General features: G+C 43.2%; 1 protein-coding gene across 1 annotated transcript in view; it reads left to right on the top strand.

Moving 5' to 3' along the window:
• Positions 1–13,928, top strand: part of plxnb2a.1 (plexin b2a, tandem duplicate 1) — a 57,825-nt gene that overhangs the window by 39,516 nt on the left and 4,381 nt on the right. The window contains exons 11-35 of the mRNA XM_044021444.1: positions 300–465; positions 1,213–1,324; positions 1,411–1,522; positions 2,229–2,330; positions 2,426–2,521; positions 3,123–3,210; positions 3,390–3,553; positions 3,641–3,789; positions 3,871–4,006; positions 5,593–5,729; positions 6,111–6,293; positions 6,737–6,848; positions 7,434–7,646; positions 7,737–7,820; positions 8,164–8,259; positions 8,909–9,045; positions 9,124–9,224; positions 9,303–9,532; positions 10,117–10,298; positions 10,397–10,463; positions 11,114–11,260; positions 11,633–11,789; positions 11,877–11,977; positions 12,103–12,184; positions 12,276–12,427. Coding sequence (XP_043877379.1) covers positions 300–465; positions 1,213–1,324; positions 1,411–1,522; positions 2,229–2,330; positions 2,426–2,521; positions 3,123–3,210; positions 3,390–3,553; positions 3,641–3,789; positions 3,871–4,006; positions 5,593–5,729; positions 6,111–6,293; positions 6,737–6,848; positions 7,434–7,646; positions 7,737–7,820; positions 8,164–8,259; positions 8,909–9,045; positions 9,124–9,224; positions 9,303–9,532; positions 10,117–10,298; positions 10,397–10,463; positions 11,114–11,260; positions 11,633–11,789; positions 11,877–11,977; positions 12,103–12,184; positions 12,276–12,427 — 3,306 coding nt within the window. The remainder of the gene's footprint in view (positions 1–299; positions 466–1,212; positions 1,325–1,410; positions 1,523–2,228; positions 2,331–2,425; positions 2,522–3,122; positions 3,211–3,389; positions 3,554–3,640; positions 3,790–3,870; positions 4,007–5,592; positions 5,730–6,110; positions 6,294–6,736; positions 6,849–7,433; positions 7,647–7,736; positions 7,821–8,163; positions 8,260–8,908; positions 9,046–9,123; positions 9,225–9,302; positions 9,533–10,116; positions 10,299–10,396; positions 10,464–11,113; positions 11,261–11,632; positions 11,790–11,876; positions 11,978–12,102; positions 12,185–12,275; positions 12,428–13,928) is intronic.

Genomic DNA, 13,928 nt, shown 5'->3' on the forward strand with positions numbered 1-13,928 from the left:
GTGTGTGCGTGTGTGCGTGTGTGATAAAGTCCCTCGTCTTGTTTTTTAATTTAAATCTGTACAAAAACATTTTCACAGCCGCGATCTTAAACTCAGACCCAGAAACGAGAAAACGACATCGTCATAATAAACACAAAATAAAAAGATCATGAGAGAAATCTGCAACTCAAACTGGAACTGAATTCAAATGTACTTTTATTTTGAAAGGCTGGTGTGACGATCACATGTTCATTACCAAAGTAAAAGTTGCTGTACATGACTGTCTCTTGTGTCCTCTTGTGTCTTCTGTGTCTCTGCAGGTGGACATCAGTGTGCCCTCCCTCCCCAGACTCAGGTCTACAGACTCTCTGATGTGTGTGTTTGGTTCGTTCATCAGCGGTGCTGTCATGAACGTCGACTCTCAGGTGCTGGTCACATGTTCACTGCCCAACCCCGGACAGATCCCGCCCACTCCTGACCAGCAGGGTGAGTTCACGACAATGATAAAGTTCACGACAACGATAAAGTTAACATCAACGATAAAGTTAACATCAACGATAAAGTTAACATCAACGATAAAGTTCACGCTAACGATAAAGTTCACAACAACGATAAAGTTAACATCATAAAGTTCACAACAGCGATAAAGTTCACAACAGCGATAAAGTTCAAACAATAAAGTTCACGACACAGATAAAGTTCACAACAGCGATAAAGTTAACATCAGATAAAGTTCACAACAACGATAAAGTTCACGCAACAATAAAGTTCACGACAACATAAAGTTCATTCAGCGATAAAGTTCAACAACGATAAAGTTCACAACAACGATAAAGTTCACAACAACGATAAAGTTCACGACAACAATAAAGTTCACGACACAGATAAAGTTCACGACAAAGTTCGCATGTTTAAGATTCATCAACGTTTCCACTGACTGTTAGCATAAAAACTTAAATGCGATACACTTGACGACTTTTATTTTTCGTGTTCACATTCAGGTTATTTTTTATATTCAAAAGAAATGTTTGTAAAAACAGGTTGATGAAAATTTGCATTCTATCCTTTGGCGCCGCCCCCTGGTGGACACTTAAGAGAAGACAACAGTCCCCAAAAAAAGCCTGATTAACGTTCATATTACAAATACTGAATTTAAAAAAAAGAGAGCACACAATGTCACGGTTGTACTGTTTTTACACACTGTGTGTGTGTGTGTGTGTTTGTGTTGTGTAGACTACGTGTCCGTCCCTGTGAAGATTGTGGTGAACAATAAAACTGAGGTGACGTCAGGAGAATATCACTTCTACAACTGTGCTGCTTCAGTCAGGAAGAACCAAAACACACCGTGAGATAAACCACACACGTACACACGCACACACACACACACACGTACACAAACACACACAACTAAGTGTTGGTGTGGGTTTCCAGATGTATCGCGTGTGTGACCAGTGAGTGGAGCTGTCAGTGGAACGCTCAGGATCACAGCTGCAGCGACCGCGACGACCACGTGAACGGAGGTCACGTCATCAAACCACAGCAGGTGAGTGTGTGTGTCTCTGTGAGTGTGTGCGTGTGTGCGCGTGTGTCTGTATGTCTGTCTGCGTCTGTGTGTGAGTGTGTGATCTTTGTGTGTGTGTGTGTCTCTGTGAGTGTGCGTGTGTGCTGTGTGTGTTGTGTGTGTGTGTGTGCTTGTAGCGTGTGTGTTTGTGTGTGTGTGTGTGTGTGTGTGTGTGTGTGTGCGTCTGTGTGTTTGTGTGTCTGTGTGTGTTTGTGTGTGTGCGTGTGTTTGTGTGTGTGTGTGTCGCGTCTGTGTGTTTGTGTGTGTGTCGTCTGTGTGTTTGTGTCTGTGTGTTTGTGTGTGTGCTGTGTTTGTTTGTGTGTGTCTTGCGCGTGTGTGTGTGTGTGCGCGTGTGTGTTTGTGTGTGTGCGCGCGTGTGTGTGTCTTTTTCACAGTTTTGTTACTTTATAAAGTGAATAATTGAACAGTAGATGAATCATCGTAACTGCAGATGATGAATAAAGTCAAACAAAAAAATACAGAAAAATAAAGTCGCCTAATTTTTTTTTGTCATTTTCCAGACGTTTGATCAACAAAATAATACATTTACAGATGAGCCTGTAATAAAAAGTTGTATTTTAATGTTCAGTATTTTACTTCTGTCGTTCTTTCACAGTGTGGAACATTAAATATTGAAATGTTTCTTTGATTATAAAGCAAATGAATATGTGTGTGTGTGTCTGTGAAGCCTGACCGCTGTCCTCAGTTTGAGTCTCCGGAGCCGCTGCTCATTCCCGTCGGCTTCAAGATTCCCGTCAGTTTCCGGGGCAGAAACCTGGAGATTTACCAGGTGAGAAGATTCCGAGCGGCTCGCTCACTGACGCAGCGACGCGCCGTTTACTTTGTGTGTGTTTGACTCAAATGTCGTCGTCTCGTTGTCTTCAGGGTCGGAGGTTCGACATCGGCACGGAGCTGATGAAACACACGGAGGAGGAGGTCACGCAGCAGCAGGGGTCAAAGTTCAAGTTCTCTGGTTATGAGGTCAGTATGAGGGAGGGAGCACGCGTTGGTTATGATTCACACAAACAGTCTGCAGTCAGGTTTCACATGTTTCATTTTTCACATTAAACATGGAGGAAAAAGTGATTTTAACAATTTAACAAAATCTACGACGTCTACGTCACATGATCATCACGTCTTTATCTCACTGTGAGACACACTTTACAACAGGAAACTGAAGTTTATAAACCACTCACTTTCACACACCAAAGCCCATAGAGAAAACCAGTGATTTTAGCTGGCGGAGACACCTCTGCTGCCTCGTGTGGTCACTTTGTGTCACTGAAGTTAATCCAAATGCAGGATTTTAAAGCCAAATTGACAAAATCAGACATTAGAACTCAGTGATGGAGGCAGCAGTGGCTCAACAACTGTGTGTGTGTGTGTGTGTGTGTGTGTGTGTGTGTGTGATGTTAAAATCACTGAGTGAGTGCTTTACAAACTTCTGTTTCCTGTTGTTTATTTTCATGTTAATCGTTTATTTGTGTCTTTGCTTCAATACTGATGCAGCTGTGTGACAATGGCGCCCCCTGGTGGCTCAGACAGCAACATAATTATGTTCTGTGTGTGTGTGTGTGTGTAGTTTTCCTATGATAAACAGCAGGAGGCGACCGTGTCATTCCACATCAAAGACCGAGACACGGAGAGAAAGATTGACAGCACACTGACAGGTGACACACACACACACACACACACACACACACACACACTTCCTCTCATTTACAGTTCAATGAATCTGAATCATTAGTGTTTTTATGTAACTTCTCTTTCATCTTGATTGTCCTCCATTTTTGTCTTCTTCTCTGCTGACGTCACTGCACGTGTGTGTGTGTGTGTGTCTGTCCATCAGTGGTCCTGTATAACTGCTCAGTGGACAGAGCCGACTGCAGTCTGTGTAAACACGCCGATGACAAATATAAGTGTGTGTGGTGTTCGGACTCTCGCTCCTGCGTTTACCATGAACTGTGTCCCTCGCCTCAGCCGACGCAGTGTCCTGACCCCGAGATCACCGACGTGAGACACACACACACACACACACACACACACACACACGTGTCACCTGAACCTGAAGACGCCTGAACGTCTCGCGTGTCTCCGCAGATCATCCCTCGCTTTGGTCCTCTGAACGGACGCATCGCCGTGACGATCCGAGGCTCCAACATGGGAATAAAAAAGGAGGACGTGAAGAAGATCACTGTGGCGGGAGTGGACTGTGTCCACCAGCAGGACAGATACTCCGTCTCCACCAGGTAAAGTCTCACACACACACAGAGGGACAGACGGACAGAGGACGTTTGCTGTGTCCTCACGTGTCTCCTGTCTCACGTTAGTGTCGTGTGTGAGATCGGACCGGCGAGGCGACGTCCGCCGTCCGACCTCCCGGTGGAACTGAGCGACAGCGGAGCGGTGGAGATCGAAGTGGACGGAGGAAGACGAGGGACGTCTGTCGTCACCTTCACCTACCGGGTATGACTCAGCATGAAGCCAGTATTTTAATCATTCTAATAAAACTGCTTTCGCTCATTTTTCAGCTTCTTAAATCTTTGCTCCATGAAACAAAGAAATCATTTTACTGGCTAATACATCCCATAATGACACATTTTTATGAACTAAACAGGAAAATAATCGTCTCTTTGGTTATGAAAAGAATTGTTAGATGCAGCTTTAATTCCTTGTACATCGGAAAGCAGAAGTCGGAACCAAGTTCAACTCATTCCAGTTGAGAAGTCGGAAAACCGTGGATGCTAACCTATCTCGGGCTAGCTACAGTTAGCGATGCCGGCCGATAAAGACGCTCGACACGTGTAAGCAACGTGTTTATGTTTCAAAATGAAATGGTTCCACGCGTGCGACTGATTTAGCGTGAAGTAAACGCGACAGTAGCAGCACCTGTTTGTACACGCGGCAGCCATCTTGGAACGCTAACTCGTTAGCTTGAGCTCAGGGATGACCTCGGAAATTCCAAGTTCCGACGACAAATGAAACGCAGCAAAAAAAGTCTTGTAAAAACACATTTGTTCACTTATTTTCCAGCATATGAAAAAGAAAGTCGCGTTTGTGCGGCGCCTCCTGCTGGGCCGAGTGTCTCCGTGGGGACGTTTATGTCTCTGTGTCAGAAACAGCAAGAACAAACGTGTCGACATGTGCTGCTGCTGCTGCTGCTGCTGTTTCTGCTGCTGAATCATAGTCACATGTTTATTTTTAATATTTCTGTCACTTCCTCTTGTTTTTTTGAAAGTGAAGTCACGTCAGTTCTTCTTCTGTGTCTTAATTCTCTCGACAGGTTTGACTTTTGTTTTTGTCGTTCTGTCAGTGAAACGGAAAAAAAAAAAAACTCCCCCTGAGGCAAAGTTTGAAAAGTGAAGAAGTGAAAAATCTCCTTTTTTTGTTTGAATGTGATCGTATCGTTCCTGCTTTAACTTGGTGAAAGTTTTATTACTTTTTCATCGGCATTAGTTTAACTTCCTGTGTGCAGATGTTTTATTTTAAGTTTATTATAAATGGATACAACGATCAAAAACCTCGTCTCAAATCTCTGTCAGAACTCATCAGATTTGAGCAGGATTTGGTGTTTGTGTGCAGGACCAGACTCTCTACCAGCAAACCCAGTTTTATCTGGATCGGAGTCAGATTCTGGATTTGGCAGCAGTTTAAATGTAACATGTGAAGTCCCATTGACACAGATGTGTGTCGCTCGGCTATAAACCGGTTCAGGTCTATACAGATCCAGTCTTGATGGAGGTCTAAGTTCTCTGATTGGTTCGTCTTTGCTCTTTCTGTTTTTGTTTGTTTATTTTGCCAAATTCAGTCAAAACTGAAGTCATTTGAAGTAAAATTGAGATTCGGGTGATTGACGACAGGCCCTGAACTCACCGTGAATGACGCTGAGTTTTACCACTGGCCTCAAACTCAGCACATGGTGTCAATCTGAGTGAAAGTGTGAATTAATGTTAAAGTTTGAGTGAACGCCAAAGAGCTTTGAAACGTGTTATTTTACTTTCTACAGTGAAGAAAACACAGTTTTCCTTTTTGATTTGATGTTTTGGATCCAGGATCCTAAACCTGAGGCCGTGGAGCCGCTGAAGGGTCCGGCAGCCGGAGGAACCGTCATCACCATCACGGGCACGGACCTGGACACGGCGACCAAAGACGACGTCGCCGTCACTGTCGGGGGTGTGCCCTGTGAAGTGTAAGCCACGCCTCCTACGCTCTTCTGTGGTTTTCAGATAAAACGTTTTTGCGCTCAAACCTCACGTGGATTGTCGTACTTTTACCTTGAAGGAGCGACTGTTAGCTACTGATTCTTTTCTTTGGACGTAAAAAAGAAAACGGTGAATTCAGCAAAGATACGACTGTATAGATGAGTAAATATTTGATGATTTGTAGAAATAATAATCATAGGAAACATGTAATATATAACAATTCACTTAGTTTTTCTTTTGTTTTCTGGGTGATTTTTGAGCAACTTTAGCCCCTTTTTTGATCTGACTTGATGATTCTTCCCCTGAAGGTCTTTTACTTTACTCGTCTTCCATGAATGCGTCTCTGTCTGTCCCTCTGCTGTCCACAGCCTGTTCTTCGGGACGCAGATCACTTGTAAGACCGGCCGGTACCGGGGACAGAAGATTCCGTCCGACCCGCTAACGGTGACGGTGAAATATGGAAAGAACACGACCAAAGACATCACGGCCGCGTACCAATACTCAGAGAATCCCAAGATCCTGGATTATTCCCCCAAAGGCAGCTTCATCTGGTAAAATCTGTGTGTTTGTGTCGGATTTGGGGGTTTTAGACAAACATCACGGTGTCGTCTGCGTAGTGTCTGATCACTGAGACTGAAAACATGAAGAAAACTAACCAGAGAATCTTCATCGTAGATCGAAGATAAAAAACAACATCAGCAGCTGATACTAAGGAGATGTTTCTGCTTTATTATTTATTATTGTTATAATATTATAATTCTACATTATTGTTGTAATAATAATAATAATAATAAAGGTTGGACATTTGTCCAGATTAGTTTGTCGGGAGGAAGTTTCTTCTGCAGTTTTAGGAACTTCAATTCTACAGTTGTTATGTATGTATGTATGTATGTTACAAGATAATCATTAGTTTCATTATTTAATGACTGAATGAATCAGCTGATCATCAGCGTATGTTGTTAGTTTATGTTTATCAGTGATATTGTGTTTGCAGCGGTGGACGGAGGATCATGGTGCTGGGAAGTGGATTTGATCTGATCCAGAGAGCCACGATGAAAGTGCTGCCCTCTACTGACGAGTTTACACAGACGTCTGCTCCTGAAGAGGTGTGTGTGTGTGGATTCATGTATTTCTATGTTTTCTTTCAGTTCTACTCATTTTCAAACTTCCCTTCTCTCTCTTCATTTATCGCTTCTCTGAATCTGTTTCTCTCTCTCGTCGTTCTATTTGAAACGTTTGCCCTTGACTCTCTGACAGCGTGGAAATCACAAAAAAAGAGGAACCAGAATGAAAATGATCTTTTAGTCTTTGTTCAGAAACGCAAATCAAACGAATCACTCAGAAACGTAGGAGTCGGAGAACTGTTTATATTAAATAATAATAATGAAACCTTTCATAATTTCTTAGTTAAGAAAAAGGATTAAGTTTATGATTTCAAAATAAAAAAATATAATATTATATAATTTACTTTATATAAAAACACAAACACATTTGCTTAAAAATGGAACAGATTCATTAAACTTGTGTTACGGCGAAGTTTATCTTCACGTTCAGTTCAGTGATTTCAAAGATTTAAAGATTAATATGTTTTAGAATGTTGGACGTTTGAAGTGTGTAGTTACATGTGATACGACATGTCAGGGTTTCATGAACGTTCACTGATCAAACGTCGTCTTCGTCGTCTCCCTCAGTTTGTGCAGGAGTCTCTGACGAAGAACGACACCATGCTGCAGTTTGATTCTCCGTCCGTGAACAAAACTCTGGACACTCGGACGCTGAGGACCGTCCTGCAGCTGGACAACGTCGTGGAGGAGCTGAAGACCTTCGACTACCACCCGGACCCCGTCTTTGACGACCTGTCCAAGAATCACGTCATCACTGAGACCAGCATCATCATCGTCACGGTGACGCCGCATGCTTGTCCTTCTCCGTTTGTCTCTGAGCGCCCGCGATGTCTGTCTGACTCATTTCTTTTCAACGTTTGCTTCCACCAGGGTCGAGGATTCGCGAAGGCGATGACGGCGAATGAGGCGCAGGCGTTTGTCGGCGACGCCTCCTGCCACGTGAACATCCTGCAGGTACACACACACACACACGCACACACACAGGAGGACTTCAATACAACAAACCTTTTCTCCACACGTGCTAAAGTGCAGAGATAAAATGTTTTCTTTTTCTTTCTTTTTTGTAATAAAAAAAATTAAATAGAAAAATTTATAAAAATGTTAAGAATTTTAAAAATAAAAAATTACATAAATAAAAAAATTATAAATGAAATCCCAGAAACTGTGTTGACAGGAAGTAGCTTCACTTTCCCGTATGTGGATTGTGTAGCAACAAGAGTCACACTTGAGAAACGTGAGTTTCCATAAATGAAATACAGGATCATCCTCGTCGTCTCTCTCTGTCGACTCTGTTCAGGACGATAAGTTGATTCTGGAGGCGCCGTCGTCGCAGCCCGGAGCTCGATCCAAACGCCACCGCAGAGACACGACCAACGACCTGCTGGAGCTCGTGGTAAATACAAGTCACATGTTCCAACTGTGTTTGTTTACATGTGACGACCAGGGACGTGTTGTTTGTGTGAGAGAAAACATGGCTGCCGACAGGAAACCCGGGTTTTAGACACTTAACGCGATAAAAATACGTAAGTCTACGACGTGTTAAGAACACGTCTCACGTCTTTAACTCACTGTGAGACAGACTTTTGTAAAGCACTCACTCTCCCACACCAAACCCCATAGAGGAAATCAGTGATTTTAACGTCACACATACACACACAGTAGCTGCTGAAGTTCAAATGTCTGATTTTGTCAATTCGGCTTTTAAAATCCTACATTTGGATTTACTATAGTGACACAAAGTGACCACACGAGGCAGCAGAGGAGCAGCAAATATTATCTTGTGATTTGAGCTGCACAGGGGCTGCTGGTCCTCCACTGCCTCGTGTGGTCACTTTGTGTCACTGAGGTCGGTCTGATTCACAAAATGAATGGACTCTGACTAGTGGGAGGAGTTAGTGGCTAAAACTAGCTGCAAGAAAGAGTTCACAGGTACGATCAGCTGAGTTTTAGTTTTAGAACCAGCGTTCCAACAAGTCACAGGTTCTCTGAATTCTCAGATCGCTGACTCCACATGAAAAGTTGCGACGTCCGTTTGTCCGCAGGTGAAGTTCGGTCACGGCGAGTGGTTGGTGGGTTGGGTCTGCTACGACAAGAAAGACAACATTCCTCTGGCGATCATCATCCCCGCCGTCGTCGCACCCATGCTGCTCTTCATCGCCGTGTCCGTCTACTGCTACAGGTGCGACGCCATTATGATGACACGTATAAATGTGAACATGAACACACAGAGAGTTTAAATGTGTTCACGGACAAACAGGAGGAAGAGTCAACAAGCCGAGCGAGAGTACGAGAAGGTCAAACACCAGCTGGAGAATCTGGAGGAAAGTGTTCGCGATCGCTGCAAGAAAGAGTTCACAGGTACGATCAGCTGACGGGTCACATGACCACAGTCACACAAGCTCTCTCGCTCACTCCTGTGTGTGTGTGTGTGTGTAGACCTGATGATTGAGATGGAGGACCACACCAGCGACCTGAGCGAGGCGCGGATGCCCTTCCTCGACTACCAGACCTACACCGACAGGAACTTCTTCCTCCCATCCAAAGACGGCGTGAACGACGCCATGATCACGGGGAAGGTCGAAATCCCAGAAGGCCGCAGGGCCATCGTGGCTCAGGCGCTGAACCAGTTCTCCAACCTGCTCAACAGCAAGACCTTCCTGATCAACGTGAGTCTGCACACAGTTACTGACCAGAATTAACGATATAAGATACTCCACGATACTGTTATGTACGATATATGATACGATAAGATACACGATACTGTTATGTGCGATATGTATGATACAATAAGATACTCTACGATACTGTTATGTACGATATGTGATACGATAAGATACTCTACGATACTGTTATATACGACATATGATACGATAAGATACTCTACGATACTGTTATATACGACATATGATATGATAAGATACACGACGATACTGTTATGTACGCCATATGATACGATAAGATACACGACGATACTGTTATGTACGTTATATGATACACTACGATACTGTACGAATAATATACTATACTGTAAGGTAAAATACTAAATAATACAATCTATTAATGTGCGATATAATAAACTTATATTATGTAATATATGATAAAATATGTTGTGATGATATGAGATTAAATCTTTGTTTTTCTCTTTCTCACTTTTTCAGTGAGTAAGTAAGAGAAAGAAAATCTGAAAGTTTCTCTCTTTTAATCTGCAGATTTAATGATAATCTATGATAATCTGTGTGTGTGTGTGTAGTTCATCCACACTCTGGAGAGTCGCCCGGACTTTAACGCCCGCTCTCGTGGTTATTTCGCGTCTCTCCTGACGGTGGCGCTGCACGGTAAACTGGAGTATTACACGGACATCATGAGGACGCTGCTGCTGGAGCTGATGGACGAACACGTGCAGAGCAAGAACCCCAAACTCATGCTGCGGAGGTCGTTCATCCATTCATCTGCTGTTCATGTGGTCATCACTGCTCATGTCTCTGTACTGTTGACATGTTTTCTGTGTGTGTGTGTGTGTGTGTGTGCAGGTCAGAGACGGTGGTGGAGAGGATGTTGTGTAACTGGATGTCCATCTGTCTTTATCAGTTCCTCAAGGTAAGAACTCTTCATCATCTTCATCGTCTTCCCCTTGAACAACAATAATAACAATAATAATCTCCATTTTGTTTGTTTCTTCTTGTACCATTTCTTTTTCTTTCCTTCTGCTCGTTCTTCTTCTCCTTGCTGTTCCTCTTCTTCTTTCTTGTCCTCCCTGATGTTCTTCTCCACCTTTAACTACTTCTTCCTTTTCTTTTTTTTTGTCTCCCTCTACATGGGTCAGGGCCTTCTTGTTGTTGTCCTCCTCCTCTTCTTGTTCTTCTTCTCCTTCTTTTTCGACTTCTCATTGTTGTTGCTGATGTTCTTCATCTACTTCTTTTTCTTCTTCTTCTTCTTGTCGTTGTCCTTCATCATCTTCTTCATCTTCGTCTTCTGTAACTTCTTTTCTTTCTTCTTCCCGTTGTTGTTCCTGATGTTCTTCTACACCATCACCTGCGTCTTCCTCGTCTGTGTTCGCTCTGCTGTTCTTGTTGTTGTCCTCCATCTTCTTCTTCTTCCTTTGTCCATATCCTGTGTGACAACATTTCCCTCAGCTGATTAAATTCACCTCGTCGTATTTGTCGTTCATTTTTCACTTTGTTAAATTGACAGAAACTGGGCTTCGTGTTTAACAGTCTGTGAATGTGTGAATGTGTGAATGTTGTCAGGACTCAGCTGGAGAACCTTTGTACAAACTCTTCAAGGCTTTGAAACATCAGGTGGAAAAAGGTCCAGTCGACGCCAAACTAAAGAAAGCAAAGTACACGCTGAACGACACGGGGCTGCTGGGAGACGACGTGGAATATTCTGTCCTGGTACGTCTCACATATACACATACTGTGTGTATGTATACATATATATGTATATACTGTGTATATATACATGTGTATACATGTGTTTACGTACACACAGAGAGAGGATCAGTCACTTCATCAGGAAATGAGCAGAAGCTCATGATCTTTCTCTGGTTCCTGACATCAGTAAACTCTGTGTTTTGTTCATGTTTTGATAGACAGTGACCCCTAGTGGCAGAGATGACATGAAACAATGTGAACTGTCAGGATTTACTCATAACGTGGTTTTATCTTATTCTGGGAATACATATACTTTACAGGACACTGTTAACAATTTCACGCGTGTCAGGTCATGTGACGCGTGTGTGTGTGTGTGTGTGTGTGTGACGTCAGACTCTGCAGGTCCTGGTCCACGGTGAAGGTCCAGACGTGACTCCAGTGAAGGTGCTGAACTGTGACACCATCACACAGGTGAAGGAGAAGATCATAGACCAGGTTTACAGGAACCTGCCGTACTCACAGAGACCAAAGGTGGAGAGCGTCGCGCTGGGTGAGACGACGACAACAACAACAACAGCAGCTTCTATTTTGAATAAAAACAGCATTTATTAAAGTGCACTTCCTGGTCTGTCCACAGAGTGGCGCCCCGGCTCCACAGGTCAGATCCTGTCCGACATGGACCTGACGTCTCAGAAGGAAGGACGCTGGAAGAAACTGAACACGCTCGCTCATTACAACGTGAGTCTGAGGACGACTTTGTCCATCACTGTCTCTCTCCTCCTCGTCTGTCCTCCTCGTCTCTGTCCTGAAATATTCTATGATATAAAGTGAATTCTAACTTTGGTACTATTTTGGTGTTTCAGGTTCGAGACAACGCCACGCTAGTTCTGTCCAGAGTTATACACACACAAGCTTTTCATCAACACCAGGACAGTCAGGAAGAGAGTGTGTACACACACACACACAAACACACACACACACACACATTTCTAGATTTATTTATTGTGATTTTTACACGTGTGTGTGTGTGTGACAGAAAACGCGCTGCTGGAGGACGACAACACGTTCCACCTCGTGCGTCCTGCAGATGATTTGGACGAGGTGAAATCAAAGAGAGGAAGCATGAAGGACAAGGCGATGACTAAAGCCATCACTGAGATTTACCTGACGAGGCTGCTCGCTGTCAAGGTGTGGAAACACGTTTATTCACGTGAACTCACGTTTATTCACGTGAACTCATGTGAACTCACGTTTATTCACGTGAACTCACGTTCACTCACGTTTAATCACGTTCACTCACGTTTAATCACGTTCACTCACGTTTAATCACGTTTACTCACGTGAACTCACGTTTAATCACGTTTACTCACGTGAACTCACGTTTATTCACGTGAACTCACGTTTACTCACGTTTACTCACGTGAACTCACGTTCACTCACGTTGTCGTTAAACTCCGCTTATTCAAGTTTCTTACGTTCACGTTTATTCCGTGAACTCCGTTTATCCGTTACTCCGCCACTCGCTTCACCTACGTTTATTCATGTAACTCATTCATTCACGTCCTCCGTTTAATCAACTCACGTTTATTCACGCGTCTCACTTCACGCGTTTATTCCGCGTCACTCACGTTTAATCTTTACCACGTTTAATCACGAACTCCGTTTATTCACGCGGAACTCGTTATTCATGAACTCACGCCGCGGCTTATTCTCAAGTTTCTTCCGTTCACTTTACGTTCCGCGTTCACTACTCACGTTCACTCCGCTTATTCTCTCACGTTTACTCCCTTGCGGAACTCGCTTACTCACATTTATTCATGTAAATCGCGCTTATTCAAGTTTCTTCCGTTCACTCATGTTTATTCCGCGCGTTCACTCCGCGTTTATTCATGTTCACTCCGTTTATTCACGTTCACTCACGTTTATTCCGTGAACTCACGTTTTATTCATGTTCATCACTTTTATTCATGTTCACTTTTATTCATGAACTCATGTTCACTCACGTTTATTCATGTTCACTCCGTTTATTCCGCGAACTCATGTTTAATCCGTTTACTCCGTCTCACATTTATTCATGTAAACTCCGCTTATTCCAGTTTCTTCCGCTTCACTCACGCGTTTATTCCGTGAACTCACGTTTAATCACGTTCACTCACGTTTACTCCGCGTTACTCACGTTCACTCACGCGTTTATTCACATGAACTCCGCTTTACTCACGTTTACTTTACTCACGTTATCACATTTATTCATGGCTCACGCTTATTCAAGTTTCTTCACGTTCACTCATGTTTATTCACGTGAACTCACGTTCACTCACGTTTATTCATGTTCACTCCGTTTATTCCGCGTTCACTCCGCGTTTATTCCGTGAACTCCGCGTTATTCATGTTCACTCACTTTTATTCATGTTCACTCACGTTTATTCACATGAACTCATGTTCACTCACGTTTATTCATGTTCACTCAAGTTTATTCACGTGAACTCATGTTTAATCACGTTTACTCACGTTCACTCACATTTATTCATGTAAACTCACGCTTATTCAAGTTTATTCTTGTTCACTCATGTTTATTCACGTTAACTCACGTGAACTCACGTTTATTCACGTTCACTCACGTTTATTCCGGAACTACGTTCACTCACATTTATTCATGTAAACTCACGCTTATTCAAGTTTCTTCACGTTC

Source organism: Solea senegalensis, linkage group LG3, assembly GCF_019176455.1.
Source record: "Solea senegalensis isolate Sse05_10M linkage group LG3, IFAPA_SoseM_1, whole genome shotgun sequence".
Taxonomy (NCBI): Eukaryota; Metazoa; Chordata; class Actinopteri; order Pleuronectiformes; family Soleidae; genus Solea; species Solea senegalensis.